General features: G+C 39.3%; 2 protein-coding genes across 2 annotated transcripts in view; one reads left to right on the top strand and one right to left on the bottom strand.

The window, feature by feature from the left end:
* The window catches only part of srek1ip1 (SREK1-interacting protein 1), a 31,625-nt gene extending 16,709 nt beyond the window's left edge, over positions 1-14,916 (bottom strand). The window contains 1 exon segment of the mRNA NM_001015999.2: positions 14,833-14,916. Coding sequence (NP_001015999.1) covers positions 14,833-14,845 — 13 coding nt within the window. The 5' untranslated portion in view covers positions 14,846-14,916.
* A 110-nt stretch (positions 14,917-15,026) lies between these two features.
* Positions 15,027-16,487, top strand: part of cwc27 (CWC27 spliceosome-associated protein) — a 93,200-nt gene continuing 91,739 nt past the window's right edge. Inside the window, exons 1-2 of the mRNA XM_002934195.5 lie at positions 15,027-15,118; positions 15,199-15,332. Coding sequence (XP_002934241.3) covers positions 15,291-15,332 — 42 coding nt within the window. The 5' untranslated portion in view covers positions 15,027-15,118; positions 15,199-15,290. The remainder of the gene's footprint in view (positions 15,119-15,198; positions 15,333-16,487) is intronic.

Here is a 16,487-nt window from a genome sequence, read left to right as displayed (position 1 = left end):
ACAACACCTGTAACAAAACCTTTAAATATTATATTCGTGGTTAAAGTCAAAATAAGTTACTATATAGCAGAGACTACTCTTCCGACAACTTCCACATGGAGATTAGTCACCGGTGGGTGATAACTCTTCACTATCATAGGCAACTAGTCTCCCCGAAATGCCTTCCCAGCAGCAATAACGTGAATCACCAGCGGGAAAGTATACGTGTTGCTTTGTTTTTATGAAGATGTTTGAAGTTTCCTTGCAAGGAAACATCTGGCTACTTAGTGATTCTTCCCACCAGCGGTTCACATTATTGCTTATGGGAAGGCATTATGGGGAGACTAGTAATCCGCAATAGTAAAGATTTATCATGGGCAACTAATCTCACCTAAAAGCCCAAGCTATTCCAGATAATGCATCCTATACAGGTATAGGACCCATTATCCAGAATGCTCGGGACCAAGGGTATTCCGGATAAGGGGTCTTTCCGTAATTTGGATCTCTCTTCCTTCCTTCCTTCTCCTTTATATCGACCCCAGGGCCCACTCGTGTGCAGTTTAGCCAAAAAGCTGGCTTTATTTGTTTAAGTTCAGCTTTTCACTCTACTGCACATGTGCGAAGACCAAAGGAGGAAGAAGAATGCTTGTTTGCATACACCCCAGTGCAGTTTTCTCCTAAGAGGAGCACTGGCTGGGGGTTTTAGGTAAGCAAAACCCTTCCCTTGGTTGTGGTTACATTAACATTTGTTAGGCAGATGAATGTAGTTACTGATGGGTGCTGTAAACCCTAAACAATATGGTGCCCAATCAAAGAAAATATTATTCTAAGCTTTAAAGAATAAGTAAACCTTTTTTTTTTCTATGAGTAAAATTACTCTAAACAGCCTCCAGAATGACCTACCTTTGTCCCAGCATTCTGTCTGACCTGGTTCCTCAGTTAGACATTAATCCTTTCTTTTGCTTCCTTGTGCAGAGTAAAGCCCCACCCCCACTTCCTGTTCAATTCTCTCTTCAATTGGACAACCTGTTGTGGGAGTGGAGAGCCTTCTGCCCATGCCTGGGGGCAGCAGGAGCCAGTCTGTGCATTAGCAGGGTTTTTTTTTTTTTTTTGATGAGAGACCTGAACAGGAAGTGGGTGCCGGGCTTCACTCTGCACAAGGAAGCAAAGAAAAGGATTAACGTCTAACTGAGGAACCAGGTCAGACAGAATGCTGGGACAAAGGTAGGTAATTCTGGAGGCTGTTTAGAGTAATTTTACTCATAGAAAAAAGATTTACTTATTCTTTAATATATTATTTTCACATTCCCAATGGTTTTAAAGTTGGACACTGTAATTACAACAGAGTTTCAGTCTGCCCTTTTCATATCTCTGCACTTACTGCTGATTCTGGCTACTGAAACAATGTAGCACAAGACACCACTCGTCTAGCTAAGACTTTAGTCCCACAATGCATTTTGTTCTTCTCCACATGTCTACTTATCAGCTGGTTTCTGCAATAGTCAGAACCAGTAGTGCAAAGGACAGACAGCAACTGCATTAAAAAAAAAAATAAAAATCACTGAACATTTCTAATGAAAGTATATTGGAAAGTTGTGTGGAATTACATTTTCTTTCATTAGGAACATTTTTATATTTATTTAATTACAAAGAAGATTTTTTTTTTTAAGAAACCAGATTAGAACATCTAAAGCAAACACAGATATTTACTTAATTACAGCAGGTAAACATTACAAGCTATTTAAATATATATGAAGGATTTTATTTCTGTTAGTTTTGTTGTTACAGGACATAAACCAAACCTTTATGTGCAAAATGAAATATATAAAATGTAACTGTCCTGCTGTATCTCTTTTTATTTACATGGAAGCAAGCCATGCATGAAAGAAGCAGGGGAAAAAGATATTAGCAGCATAAAGAAGGAGGTAAGACTTTCCCTTTATAGGTCACTGGCAAGGGCTGACATTGAAATTGAATTGGGTTTTGGAGGCTCAGGCTGCACCAGAAGAAGCTGCCCGCAGCAGTACAGCTAAGATGAGACACAACTTCAATTACTCAACAGATCAGGAGAGACCATGAGACCTTAACCATGTGCACCTTAGAAGATTGAAAAGAAGGGAGCTCATATCATATATCTGAATGTTTCAGAAAAGAATTACATTAGCAGAGGAAAGAAGCAAAGGCATGAGATGGCTAGAGCTAGGAGAGAATACATTAAAGGAAAACTATACTCCCAAACTGTAGGTCTGTATAAAAATATATTGCATAAACAAGCTCATATGTAAAACTCTGCTTCATCTAAATAAACCATTTTCATACAAATATACTTTTTAAGTAGTATGTGCTATTGGGTAATCCTAAATAGAAATCTGCCATTTTAAGAATTAAGGGCCGCCCCCTGGGATCATAGGATTCATGGTGCACACAAACAAGCCAAGGCACACATACATGCTAGGCCCCATCAGCCAATGAATGGACAGAGTTCTGCCTTTTACTCCCACACTACTTCCTGTTACAGTCAGAGCTGCATTATTTCCTGTCAGCTGATCTCTGAGGGAGCACACAGCCCATCACTAAATGGTGGCTCAAAAAAAAAAAGATGTAAAAAGGCAATATTAAAGGACATGTCAACCCCCCAACCAAAAATTTTAGCAGTGAAAAGCCTTACAGCATTCTTTAAATACCTGCCACTCCGGTCCCTCAAAAGCAAACAGTGAAGCTGCAGCGATCGCTTGATGTTTCTCTCACTGTAGAGCTCAGTAACTCCCTCTCACCCCTCCCTTCAGAATCTCCTTGTCTGCCTGGCGTGGTGCACATGCGTACTATCAATCCATTTTAATGAGCCTGCATATTCTGCAGGGCAACCGATCTGTTGTTTTTTAATAAAGCTTGTTAAAAAAAAAAAAATCCAGGCAGGAGGGGCTATGCGCACATAAGCATTGGGAACATATACTGAGCTCTCGATTACATCACCCAGCAAAATGGCCGCTGGGTGACAGGTGAAACGGCGAGAAAAAGAATGCAGCGGTACAGGCTGCAGGAGGAGCTTGAGGGAGTAAAAGTTATGCATTTGAGGTGGGGGTAAGGTGCCCTTGGCATTAGACCTGAAATTAAAGTGAACGTTGACATCTCCTTTAACTGATATGCATGTTCCATTTTGGCAAGACTCTTTAATAGGTCACGTAACATAAACTATCTGCTGGCTAAGTATTCATTCTGGGTGCATAGTTTTCCTTTAAAACGACATTAAAGGGGATGATTTATCAATGGTCGATTTTATTTTTTGGTTTTTTTTCCTCGATTTGACTTTTTTTGCACTTCAAAAACTCAAATTTGCGTTATGGTCTTAAACTCAAAGCCATATTCACAAACTTTCGCAGCAGTTCTATTTAACCCCTCAGTGATCTGATTTGCATATGCAAATTAGGATTCAGATTCAGTATTCACCAGAATCTTTCACAAAGGATTCAGGGTTTGGGCGGATCCCAAAATATTGAATTTAGTGCATTCCTTATATATATATATATATATATATATATAAAATAATTATCTGTGGCCAGCACACCCTTCAATGTTTCATCAAAAATTTTTTTATTGTAGATATATTGTTAAAACCAATGTTCCAGTCCTTATTAGGACCTTTCTCAAGGATAAAATTTTATCAAGGATTTTTTATCCTTGAGAAAGGTCCTAATAAGGACCGAAACGTTGGTTTTAACAATATATCTACAATAAAAAAAATTTTGATGAAACATTGAAGGGTGTGCTGGCCACAGATAATTATTTTCTATACAGACATAATTTTGGCTATGCACCCCGCAGAATATTGAGCCTTGGAGTGCGGACACCATTTGGATTGATTGATATATATATATATATATATATATATATATATATATATATATATTTCCTTATTGTCCTACAACCTGAGTTTATTTTCCTAATCACATGTAATTTGCATTAGGAAGCAAGGATACAGACAGTTAATGCTGAGCAGCACTAAGCACTATCACTAGAGCAAAAAAGTGTTGCGCTTTGATAAAGTCAGCTTGTAAAAAATTTCCTCACATTTTGATAAAATAGGGATCAAGCTTCTAAGAAATCGTCGGGATTTCCAACTTAAATTTAGGATAATGGGTCCATTTACTTTTTTTTTTTCCACGATTCGTGTTTTATTGAGCAAAAACTAAATTTTTTTAACAAAAAAAAACACACGAATACAAAACTTGGCCAATGGAAGTCAATGGAAGTTGTTTTAGGTAAACTGTAACAATCTTTATTTTATTTGTCGGCTTAGAGGTATTCAGGGGTTTTTTTTTTATTTGTAGAAGTCTAAGTAAGATTCATAAGAAAACCTATCAACCACAAAAATGTGAAGTTTTCATGTTTTTTCATATTTGTTCTGGAATTTACGGTAATTCGTTGGTGCATTTTCAATTCGGATCTTTTAATAAATGACTAGACATTTGTGGTTGTAGTAGAAATGAGTTTATTCCTGGTTTCAAAAACCAACAACAATCATAATGTTGATAAATGTGCCTCTAAGTCTGCCTATAACCTAATATTTAATAGGTAGATTAGATGGACCAATAGGTTATTTTCTGCCACTGAACGGTTAGGTGAATGTGTCTGTGAATATAAAAATGATGTGTTATGCATTTGGTCCTAGGTAACTCAAGAAAAGTGAAACATAATGTGATTTTTTCTGTCGGGGCTAAAAGATTGCTGGAGCTATCATCACATGTTTAATATGCATCAGTGCACTGTTAGCATGACCTTGTGAATTTTATACAAATAAATCTGAAGGTGTTTTTTTAAATTAGGAGGAGAATGCAAGAAATAATGTGATGTCTCTGCAAAAATGACAACGTCATTCAATGTAAAGAAATGCTTATTTACATTATACAGGTATAGGATCTATTATGTGAAATGCTTGGGACCTGAGGTTTTCCAGATAAGGGATGTTTCTGCTATTTGGATCTCCATAAGTCTGCTACAAATCATCGAGACATTAAATAAAACCAAGAGGATTGTTTTGCCACCAATATGGATTTGTGCAGCTTAGTTATCATCAAGAACAAGCTACTGATTTATTATTACAGAGAAAAAGGAAATAATTTTTTAAAACTAGAATAATTTGGTTAAAATGGGAGATGGCCTTCCTGTAATATGGAGATACGGGATCCTGTGTGAATATAAGCAGTACTGGTATATGTGTTAACCCTACTTACTGTTGTAAGCAATTCTTGGTAAGTTTTTCTCTTGGTTGTCTTTGTCACATTGCACTGCCCTTGCTCTATGGCTGCCAGCTGCCTAGTCCAGCACACTGCTTTCTGCCCACTTTGTTCTGTGTTCTGGATAATAAGACTCCCCGCAGCACTAAAAGCATTTCCTTTCACCCTGTAAGTTTGGCAAGTGCTAAAATAAGTTTTCTACATACAAGAATGAAGTCTATTATGCAAAAACCCTTTATTGGAAAGCTACAAAATACAGGGATGCCATTTCTCACATGGAAAACAAGTTTTTATTTTTTTTATTTCCTCCTCCTCTGTAATAATAACACAGTGCCTTGTACTTGATGGAAACTAAGCCATATTGGTGGCAAAAAAATCCTATTTTAATATTTAAACATTTTTAGTAGCCTTTGGGTCATCCAAATAAAGCACTGGAAGGGTATAAATGTGATAAATTATTCCCTACAACTTCCTGCCAGCAAGCTTCCGTCTTAAGGTCCCCATACACAGGCCAATTCTAGCTGCCGATATTGGTCCCTTAGACCAATTCGGCAGCTAATCGGCCCGTGTATGGGCACTACCGAAGGGCCTGCCCGACCGATATCTGGCCTGAAATCGGCCAGATCTCGATCGGGCAGGTTAAAAAATCTAGTCGGATCTGGGACCGACTTTTCCTTGGCGACATCGCCAAGCGAGCGGATCGGCCCTTGTATGGGGACCTTTAGTTGTTAAAGGGAATACACTGATACCTAACAGGAGCTATATTATTAAAGGGCACCAATCACAATGAAATAGCTTCCCCCACTAGAGGTGCGGGCTAATGGAGTCAATACTCTGGTTGGGAAAAACGATAGTTTACAAAAAAAAAAAACAACAAAAACAGCCCCGCTGGCATTAGTCCGAACACACTAGTTATTTAGCACACATGCGCATAAGAATTGAGGCTCTCACTTGCTCATTATGCGCATGCATATGACATAGAAGCTGTGGATGCAACTCACCTGCCAACGTCACACGCATGCGCATAGTATGCAAGTTGTTGCACTTGTTCCTTTTGAGCATGTCTGTGCCACAACATGACCACTTGCCCCGGGAGCTCCCTCTCTTAACTTTGCGCTGTAGGGGGACTATTTTTAAAAAAAGGAAAAGTATTGTTTCTCCCAACCAGAGTGCGGGCTCTCTTAGCCAACACCTCTAGTGGGGGAAGCAATTTCAGGGCGATAGGTGCCCTTTAACTAAGCCCAAAGGCATGCTTCTGGGCATTGGACATTTGGCAAGAACGTACCTGGACTCTTCAAGTATGTTTAAAGCATAGAGACATGTTGGTGTAAGGTACGTTCTGTGTAGCATGATACCGGTATTTTAAATGAAAATCATTGCTACCAATTATAGAGGATAAGTAGGAGCGGGTAAGGTCTTCAGAGTCATTAGCATCTATCTGCGGTTTTTCTCCAGCCCACCTGGAACAGCAGTTCACAAAGTGAATATGAACCACTAGCCCTTTTTTTGCTTGGTACCCTTAGAGCTCCTTCAAGTTCAGAGAGAGAGATTTTAAAGGGAGTGGGAAACTGACCACCAGCCACATATTTAAGGTGAAGATATCTATACCACATCCTTACTAAATCCTTAGTAACTAGCTGGCCAACTTGATGTTGTATCTTGCTCAGAGTACTGAGTCCAGCACTTTAAGGAAATGTTTTAAGTTTACGGCTGCACCAAAGTGGGGTATCTGTGGAAATTGTATTTTATAGTTATTTATCATACCTGAGGGCCTTTGTCCACACCAAGGGGAGTAAATGACATAAAAAACCCAATACAGATGTACAAGGAATTACACTGAAGCATGAAGAAAAAGGATGGTTAATAACAAGCCCACTGGTGTCCTGAATCATATTCACACAGCAAAACAAGTGTCTTAAAGGCAAAAACACAAGGAGGGCCAACTGGCTTACAGTGGGCATCACCATGGATTTTACCCAAAGCTGCCAATGGAATGTGGAAGGAAGACTCTACCATGTGTTGCACTCAGGTCCTTGACAGCCAACTCCGAAGATGCCACATGCTATAGAAGGTTAGTGGTTAACACATATTATACAAAAGTCTATTATAACACTACTTCATGGAGGCAACTATATTCATAAGAATATAAATGAATTCCTTAGGAAGCAAAAAAAAAAATATTACACAAAGAGGGCCATTTACTAATGGTCAATGTGTTTTTAGGTGTATACTGTCCCTTTAACGTGAATATTATATATTCATCTGTTAATATTTCCATTAAATTAAAAATGAAATAAAATAAAGAAAAAGCTTTTTACTCTCTATTCATAACACTAACATTCAATCCACTCTCATTTTACTTTTTTTCCATCTCGGAAAGATGTTTCTCTCCGATTGTTTGTGATGGTTTTTTGGAAGAACTATCTTGACCTCACTTTTTACAAGAAAACCCCATTGACTATAAAAGGAAACATGCATGTCAGAGTATAAAGGCTTTTTGAGTGAATAGTCTTATCACCACTCTAGACTCCTGCTGAACTATATAAACTGAACTAAATCACATCAATTTCTTGGAAAAGGCCATTAACTGCCATCATGCATTGTAGATGAAAAAATAGCTTGAAAACCATTTCACCCCCCGACTGTTTTCCTTCATTGTTCTCTTTATTTTAGCTGATTGAACAAAAATGGAAACTATACAGAATTCTGATCTTTTTTTTGCAGACAAGAATTTGCATTTACTCTGAATTCTTTATTATTCTGTAGAATGCTATTTTCTTTAGTAAAACAGTTCAGACTGCAGCTTTAGCTTAAAAGGTGCAGGTATCATTTTTAATAAATAAAAGATGTTTTAGTTGTTTACAATATCCAAAAAAATAGCCATTAACCGTACTTTTAGTTTTTAGGAAGTACACTTCCATGCCAGTTTCTCTGATAACAGAAATAAAACTGTTCTATGAAATAATATGTTCTATGAAACTGTAAGCTATGGAAATTCAGCTTCCCTTTTTATTATGGTATAATGAGAATATATATCATATATATAGTTTTGAAGGATTTTAACTCTTTGTGTTTTAGCTTGGTTGCTGATTGAGCTAAGGGTGTAGTACTCTTAAGGTATCAATATTGATACCATATTGTTTTTGTTACACAGTTATAGTTACATAGTTACATAGGGTTGAAAAAAAGACCAGTGTCCATCAAGTTCAACCCATCCAAGTAAACCCAGCACACCTAACCCACACCTACCAATCTATACACTCACATACATAAACTATAAATATAACCACCGGTACTAACTGTAGATATTAGTATCACAATAGCCTTGGATATTCTGATTGATCAAGAACTCATCCAGGCCCCTCTTAAAGGCATTAACAGAATCTGCCATTACCACATCACTAGGAAGGGCATTCCACAACCTCACTGCCCTCACTGTGAAAAAACACCTACGCTGCTTCAAATGGAAGCTCCGTTCCTCTAATCTTCTCCACTTACAGAGCAAGTTTATGGTTTTTCTCTGAAATAAATATTTAAAAACATATACCTCACTGATGCCTCATTTAATGTAATTTTATTGGTATTTATTTTGATTATTGAAACTTAGCAGTAGCTGCTGCATTTCCCGCCCTAGGCTTATACTCGAGTCAATACGTTTTTCCAGTTTTCTTAGGTAAAATTAGGTACCTCGGCTTATATTCGGATCGGCTTATACTAGAGTATATACGGTAATTGGGTTGCATGTGTGAAAAGCAGAGCTGTGGAGTAGGAAGCAATTTTGGGTGTCTGAAGGCGGAGCAAAAATGTACCAACTCCGACTCATAATAAATTTAAATTGTAATGATAAGAAAATACAATATGTTACAATGTTCTATTTGACAGATAACAGACATAATTAAGTACTTCTCTACTGTAAGAATAAAGCCCAGTGCGTTGTTGTTTCACTCTATAACCTTATTGTTTTCATTTTTTTTCATTTGTTTAAACTTAAAGATTAAGAAATGTTTGTAGTTTATTTAATAAATAAAATAAAAAGCCACGATGACACAAGTAACTTTGTACCCGTAACTTTGTACCTGAGCAGACGACCATAAAGTATTTCAAGAGAAATGTGATAAAGCCAAAAAAAACCACATTTCATTACGAGAAAGGTTGTGGCTGGGACACAGGACCATGTACAAACAAAGGATCTAGAAAGCTCAATGGTCAGTGCAAGGGTGTCCCTTAAAAAGCCTCCTATCTTGCAAAACATTTAAATGTGCAAGCTAGGGAGCACCAGTTACACAGAGTGTTGGGGGTCCCTGTACTTACCACATTCATAATGTGATAATTCACTGGATATAATATAGCACAAGATATAAAGGCTAGTACACGCAGAATATTGCCCTGGGCACAAGTGCTCTGTACATGGGCCTAAGGGGTACAAATTTGTTTCCTTATTGCTCTAGCACTTGCGCTTGGGGCAACACTAGCTGAAGACCCTGCTGGTTAACATGTTTGGAATTGTACTTATTCTGCCTGCAGTTAAGGAGTTAATAAAAAGGCACCAAACATCAATAAATATGATAATTTCTAATAGTGAAAGGGATTGCTCCCCCATTAAATATTTATTGACTGATATGGAGTTTTAGATCCGTATGTTAAATATTTATGAGCGTGAAAGCTGCACTGATTGATAATGATATGAATGTTCCCACGTGTAAAGGTGTGTGTAATTGTGCGATGCTGTCACACAAGCAAACTAGCTGAAAGGCAATATAAATATGTATATATTAAAATAACAAGTAAGAGCTTCTTTCATTTGATTATATCCAACCGGCAATCCAGACTCGATAGGATTGCTTTTTATGTTATTGCACAGATATCCTAATTCAAAATAAATTAAAACGTGTTCAAGTATGATGATAAGGAATGGTTTTCAAGGACACAAAGAAAATCTCAACCCTTTTCTCGTGCGGTAATGTGATACCAAAGAACTTCAACAAACAATCCCCCAAAATCAAAGCACGGCTATTTTGTGTGTGCCAATAATATCACTAAACTATTGACTTACTAAGCTCATGAAGAATAAGGGCAACTAAACCTCTGACTTCTGCCATTTATACTCCAGGCTGAACAGATGTTTTTATACAACTTATAAATGCAGCTTAAAGTAATACTGTGCCCCGTTTGGTGGTGCTATCTTAAATAACTTAGGGGGATTCAAACATCTAAGCAAAACTGAGATCCTGTAACAGGAATCAAAAGACCTATATATAAAATTTAAATGGCACACTATACTGTATATATAGAATATAAAAGTCACACTATACTGTATATATAGAATATAAATGGCACATTATACTGTATATATAAAATTTTAATGGCACACTATACTGTATATATAGAATATAAATGGCACAATATACTGTATATATAGAATATAAATGTCACAATATACTGTATATATAGAATATAAATGGCACAATATACTGTATATATAGAATATAAATGTCACAATATACTGTATATATAGAATATAAATGTCACAATATACTGTATATATAGAATATAAATGGCACAATATACTGTATATATAGAATATAAATGTCACAATATACTGTATATTTAGAATATAAATGTCACAATATACTGTATATTTAGAATATAAATGTCACATTATACTTTATATATAGAATATAAATGTCACAGTATACTGTAGTTTCTTAACAGCTGCCCAGATCACACTGAGCATTTGTAGTGCCGCTGACACTCCAAAATCCAAGATGGGGAGCTCTTGTGTACAACATTGAAGGCCTGGCTTGTTACTACAATAAAGATGCTGAAATAAAAGTATTGCATTAAAATAATATCCCCTTTAAGTTTTAATTCAAACTTCATTATATTCCAGATTCCAAGATCTGCATTGCCAAATATAAAAGCAAAGGTGACCACACACAGATCATTACTGGTCCACTGAGCAGCAGAAATGAGCAGGAAAGCGGCAGAAGATGCGGTCTGTATTGGTGAATTAAGCAGTTCCAGTTCTGCCTGGTCCCCACCTAAACAAAACAGCAGAGGGTGCTCCTTTTACACATTTATGAAATTAGCAATGTAAAAACTGCTAATATCATAAATGTGGAAAAGGAGCACCCTGCTGTAAGGTCCATACGGACCAAATCAGCAGCTTTTATTGGCCCATGTATACTCTTAATAAAGGACAAGACAGTAAAGGAAGGAGAGCGAGAACCCCTTCTGCTTATGTCACCTTGACTAAGAGACCCTCTATCCTCTTTCAAAGGGCTTTCCCCTCAATAATCTTTCAACCACTACCCCAACTGTAAACTAATTTGGATTTGACTTTTCGTAAACACATATCTCCACCCCGTACTACAGGCTCTATCTTTTGAGCCCACTGCATGCTGCACCTCTACTGATTTCCTTCTGATTTTCTTTGACCATAAGAAATCTCCTTATACTTCAGAATCATTAGCCAGCAGTGCACCGCTAAGAAACCTGAATTCTGCACCAATTGCACTATGAGCGCAGCACAATAATCAGAAGTATGAAAGGCAGATGAGAGCACTTGTCAGGAGATTGCTGCTTTCAAATGAAATGCAAATAAAATCAAGAGAGGCAGAAGGAGGCTGTGACATTGTTCTCTACACCAGTGTTTTTCAACCTTTTTTGGGCAAAGGCACACTTGTTTCATGAAAAAAATCACGAGGCACACCACCATTAGAAAATGTTAAAAAATTTAACTCTGTGCCCAGCAGCAGTGCCCCCCTAGTACATTGGTGCCCAGCAGCAGTGCCCCCTAGTACATTGGTGCCAAGAGCAGTGCCCCCCTAGTACATTGGTGCCCAGCATCAGTGCCCCCCTAGTACATTGGTGCCAAGAGCAGTGCCCCCCTAGTACATTGGTGCCAAGAGCAGTGCCCCCCTAGTACATTGGTGCCAAGAGCAGTGCCCCCCTAGCACATTGGTGCCAAGAGCAGTGCCCCCCTAGTACATTGGTGCCCTGCCTACGGCACACCAGGCAACAGTGGTTGAAAAACGCTGCTCTACACTGTTGGCCAGGGCCCTTGCTAAAGCCATAGCCAGATCCAAGTATTGTCCTTTAAAAAGGAAAATCATTTCTGTTCAGGTCCTTTAGAGCCCAAAGTTAACAGACGACTGAAACAGAATATACAGCAAATGCTTTAGACAGAGTTCTCTATTTGGTTGAGGAGGATATAAAAGTTTACATTTGGCAACCCTTTCCTTTCTGACAAGTTTTATCAAAGGCCTCTCCAGTCATGGAAATAAAAAGGTTACTTTTTTTAAAGCGTAAATTTAATGAGTTTTAACCAGACCACACTACTTTACACAGCATGCAGCACTATCGAAAGGCACAGCATAAGTGACCCATTTTCACTGTTGACAGCATTTTCTCTTTAGACCTATGGTGCACACAGCATCATACTGGTATGAAGTATCCATATTCAGGGCGGGACCATAGTGCCCTCCTTACACTCACAAATGACTCATGAATCACTAATAGAATGACATGCTTATATCTGGGGGACACTTGCTACTAATAACCACTTTTATTAAAAGTGAATACAATCAAATATGCCTGTGGCAGAAAGGTGCTGAGAGTTAGACCAGTCATGCACACAGCATGTTAAAACCTGTTCATAACACCCATCATGTTTACAGGGTAACCCTTTTGAAATAAAAAATAACAAAAGTGGTATAAAGGTGATACCTTTATTGGCTAACTAAGATAATCATAGCAAGCTTCCAGAACATTTTAGTTCCTTTTTTCTAGCCAATAAAGGTACAGGTATGGGATCCCTTATCTGGAAACCCATTATCCAGAAAGTTCCGAATTACGGAAAGGTCATCTCCCATAGACTCCATTTTAATCAAATAATTCACATTTTTAAAAATTATTTCCTTTTTCTCTGTATAAATAAAACAGTACCTTGTTCTTGATCCCAACTAAGATATAAGCAGTGGGGGATTTTTGGTCCCATTTAAAAACTGTTGAAGTCACACGGAGCTACTAGTAGCAGCTACTTTTTTACAGCTACTAAATGCCAGAAAATCCCCTGCCATAGACAATACTGAGAATTGCCTCTGCTAAAAAACATGTTGAGACTGTTATCCAGGGCTGTGGAGTCGGTAGAAAAATTCTCCGACTCCTCAGTTTCTGATACTTCCGACTCCTCTGTTTTTAATATGCGAATGTATTTTATACATTCATACAGTCAGTGAAAAGCATGCTTCATGGTCACTCAACGTGTTAGTTTATGCACTGCGTGCATTGGGCTTTATTCTTATAGCAGAGAAGTAATTAATTATGACTGTTTGTGAATTGGGACATTTAAACTTGCTTTATTTTTTTTTTTTTATTCCCATTTAAATTTAGTAGGAGTCGGAGTCGGTTCATTTTTTGCCGACTCCGACTCCAGGTACCCAAAATTGCCTCCGACTCCTCGACTCCGACTCCACAGCCCTGCTGTTATCAGTAAATGATCAGCATTGTCTACTACAAGTAGCAGCTACTATTAGCTCCATGTGTCTTCACCCTAAGGGCTCTGGTACATGGGGAGATTAGTCGCCCGCAACACGGGAGATTTGTCGCGGGCGACTAATCTCCCCATGTACTAGAGCCCTAAGGGTACAAACCCACTGAGTGAGTTAGGAGAGATCTATCACATGTGAGTAACTGCTTCGAAAAGGCTTTCCACAGGTAACAATAGAAGTCGCTGGTGGAAAGCCCTTTGTATCGTTTCGTGTTCCGAAGTTGCACAAAGTTTCCTCCTGCAGGCAACTCTGCGTGAGTAGTCCTTTTTGGAGCAGCTACTCGCATGCGATATTGTGGGCAAGTAACTCGCTCGGTGGGTTCTTAGCCTAAAGCTGGCCATACACGGGCAGATCCGCTCGCTTGGCGATGTCGCCAAGCGAGCGGATCTTCACCCGATATCACCACCTACGGGTGGCGATATCGGGGAGGAATTTCGGTGAATTCGATCGTTTGGCCCTGGGGCCAAACGATCGAATTCTGCAAGCAGCAATGGGGCAGTCGGTTCGGGGACCACATCAACGAGCCGATGCGGTCCCCGGTCTGACAGGATTTTCTAACCTGGCCGACCGATATCTGGCCAATTTCAGGCCAGATATCGGTCGGCCAGTCCGATCGTTTCTGCCCCTGCACGGGCCGATAAGCTGCCGAGTCGGTCCAAGGGACCAATATCGGCAGCTTCTATCGGCCCGTGTATGGGGACCTTAAGAGCCTGAAGACAAAGGCAGAAACAACCGAAAATATAAAATGAAGACTAGTTGAAAAGTTGCTCAAAACAGGCTATTCTATAACATACTTAAAGTTTAACTGAAGGTGAACCACCCCTTCAAAAGCAGAAAAAAATGATGTCCTACGTATTTTGGGGACTCGGGCATAAAATAGCGGGGGATAAAACTAATTGGGTTGGGGAGTTGGGTTGTGTGCGTACAGTGTACAGTACAACATAATGCACTTTGCAGAGACTTTACACATGTCGAGTTCAGACTCGAGCCTGTATTATAAAAGTCCTCTCTATCAAAATCAGATGGATCAGGTGAGGTAAAAAACGTGATTTATAAATCAGACTAACCTGGGACAGCCATAAGTCACAATTCTCAGCGTCCGTACACAGAAGATCGCACCCCTCAAACAGTTACTGCGCGCCTCCTAACCAATTCACTTCCTCGGAACTCAATCACAGCATGGACTTGTTTCTCAGCGGAACAGAATAAGCGGTGCGCAGTGGAACGCAAATGAAAGCTCTGGTTTCCGGGAAGTGTACTTTCGGCCACACTAAGAGAAAGGGGGGAACTAAAGCAATGCAACTCTGGTGTAATCATCCTCTGCTGTAGACGCTGTGATCTTGGAGCATTCGGGTAACAAAATACGAGCTACTATATAACTGTGGATGGGACGAGTCCTGTTAACGCTCTTTGCTGTGTCATTTTTAAATCAGAATCTTCTCTGGCACCCCTCTGAGGCTGTATGTGGGCGGTCCCGTCCTGTCAGGTTGCACGCTGGAGTTTGTTTGCAAGAAGCTGAGTAACAATGAGCAATATTTACATTCAGGAGCCGCCGACAAACGGCAAGGTGAGCAGCGGGAGAAAGTAAGGGGCTTGTAGGGCAGAAGGATAAAGGAATAATATTTAGCATGGGATTCCCATCTGCTGTTGCTGAAATATCTCTCCCAGCGCGGTACCTGATAAAGGAAATGTAAAGTCTATAAGTAAATTTACTCAATGTTTTTCTGTGAAAATACATTTCCCAGGGTAAATGTTTTAGTTTCGCGTCATGTAGCTGCCCCCCCCAGCTGTCAGCACATTGGTATAATCCACATGGGGAGCAGAGAGGACTGTGCTGCGCTTTATGGAGACTCCTCCTGCATATTCAGCCCTAGGACAGAGCTTCTGAGCTGACTAACTAATGTCCTGCTAGGAAGGTGCCCAAATGCACCAGTGCAGGCTGTCCTTTAGTTACATGAATGGGCTCCAGGCGAACCCCAGCCACATATATAGGCTATATACCAAACTAACATACCTAAACTATATATACCAACATCAATACTAACTGTAGATATTAGTATCACAATAGCCTTGGATATTCTGCTTGTTCAAGAACTCATCCAGGCCCCTCTTATAGGCATTAACAGAGTCTGCCATTACCACATCACTAGGAAGGGCATTCCCCAACCTCACTGCCCTCCCCGGGGCGTGAGGAACCCCCTACGCTGCTTCAAATGGAAGCTCCGTTCCTAAGGGGGGGCCTCTGGTGTGGTGGTTGTTTTTATGGGAAAAAAAGAACCCCCCCATCTGCCTATATTCCCCTCTAATGTACTTGTACAGAGTAATCATGTCCCCTCGCAAGCGCCTCTTTTCCAGAGAAAACAACCCCAACCCTGACAGTCTAACCCCATAGTTTAACCCTTCCATCCCCTTTACCAGTTTAGTTGCAGTCTCTGCACTTTCTCCAGCTCATTAATATCCTTCTTAAGGACTGGAGCCCAAAACTGCACTGCATACTCAGGGTGAGGCCTTACCAGGGACCTATAAAGGGGCAAAATTATGTTTTCATCCCTTGAGTCAATGCCCTTTTTTTAAGCACTTTATTGTAGCCACAGAATGACACTGCCTAGAATTAGACAACTTGTTATCTACAAAAAAAACCAGATACTTCTTTATTAAGGATCCCCACAACACACTACTATTTAGTGTGTAATATTATTACATTATTATATTATTTCTACCC

This window comes from Xenopus tropicalis, chromosome 1 (assembly GCF_000004195.4).
Source record: "Xenopus tropicalis strain Nigerian chromosome 1, UCB_Xtro_10.0, whole genome shotgun sequence".
Taxonomy (NCBI): Eukaryota; Metazoa; Chordata; class Amphibia; order Anura; family Pipidae; genus Xenopus; species Xenopus tropicalis.
This window is presented reverse-complemented; position numbering and strand designations above follow the sequence as displayed.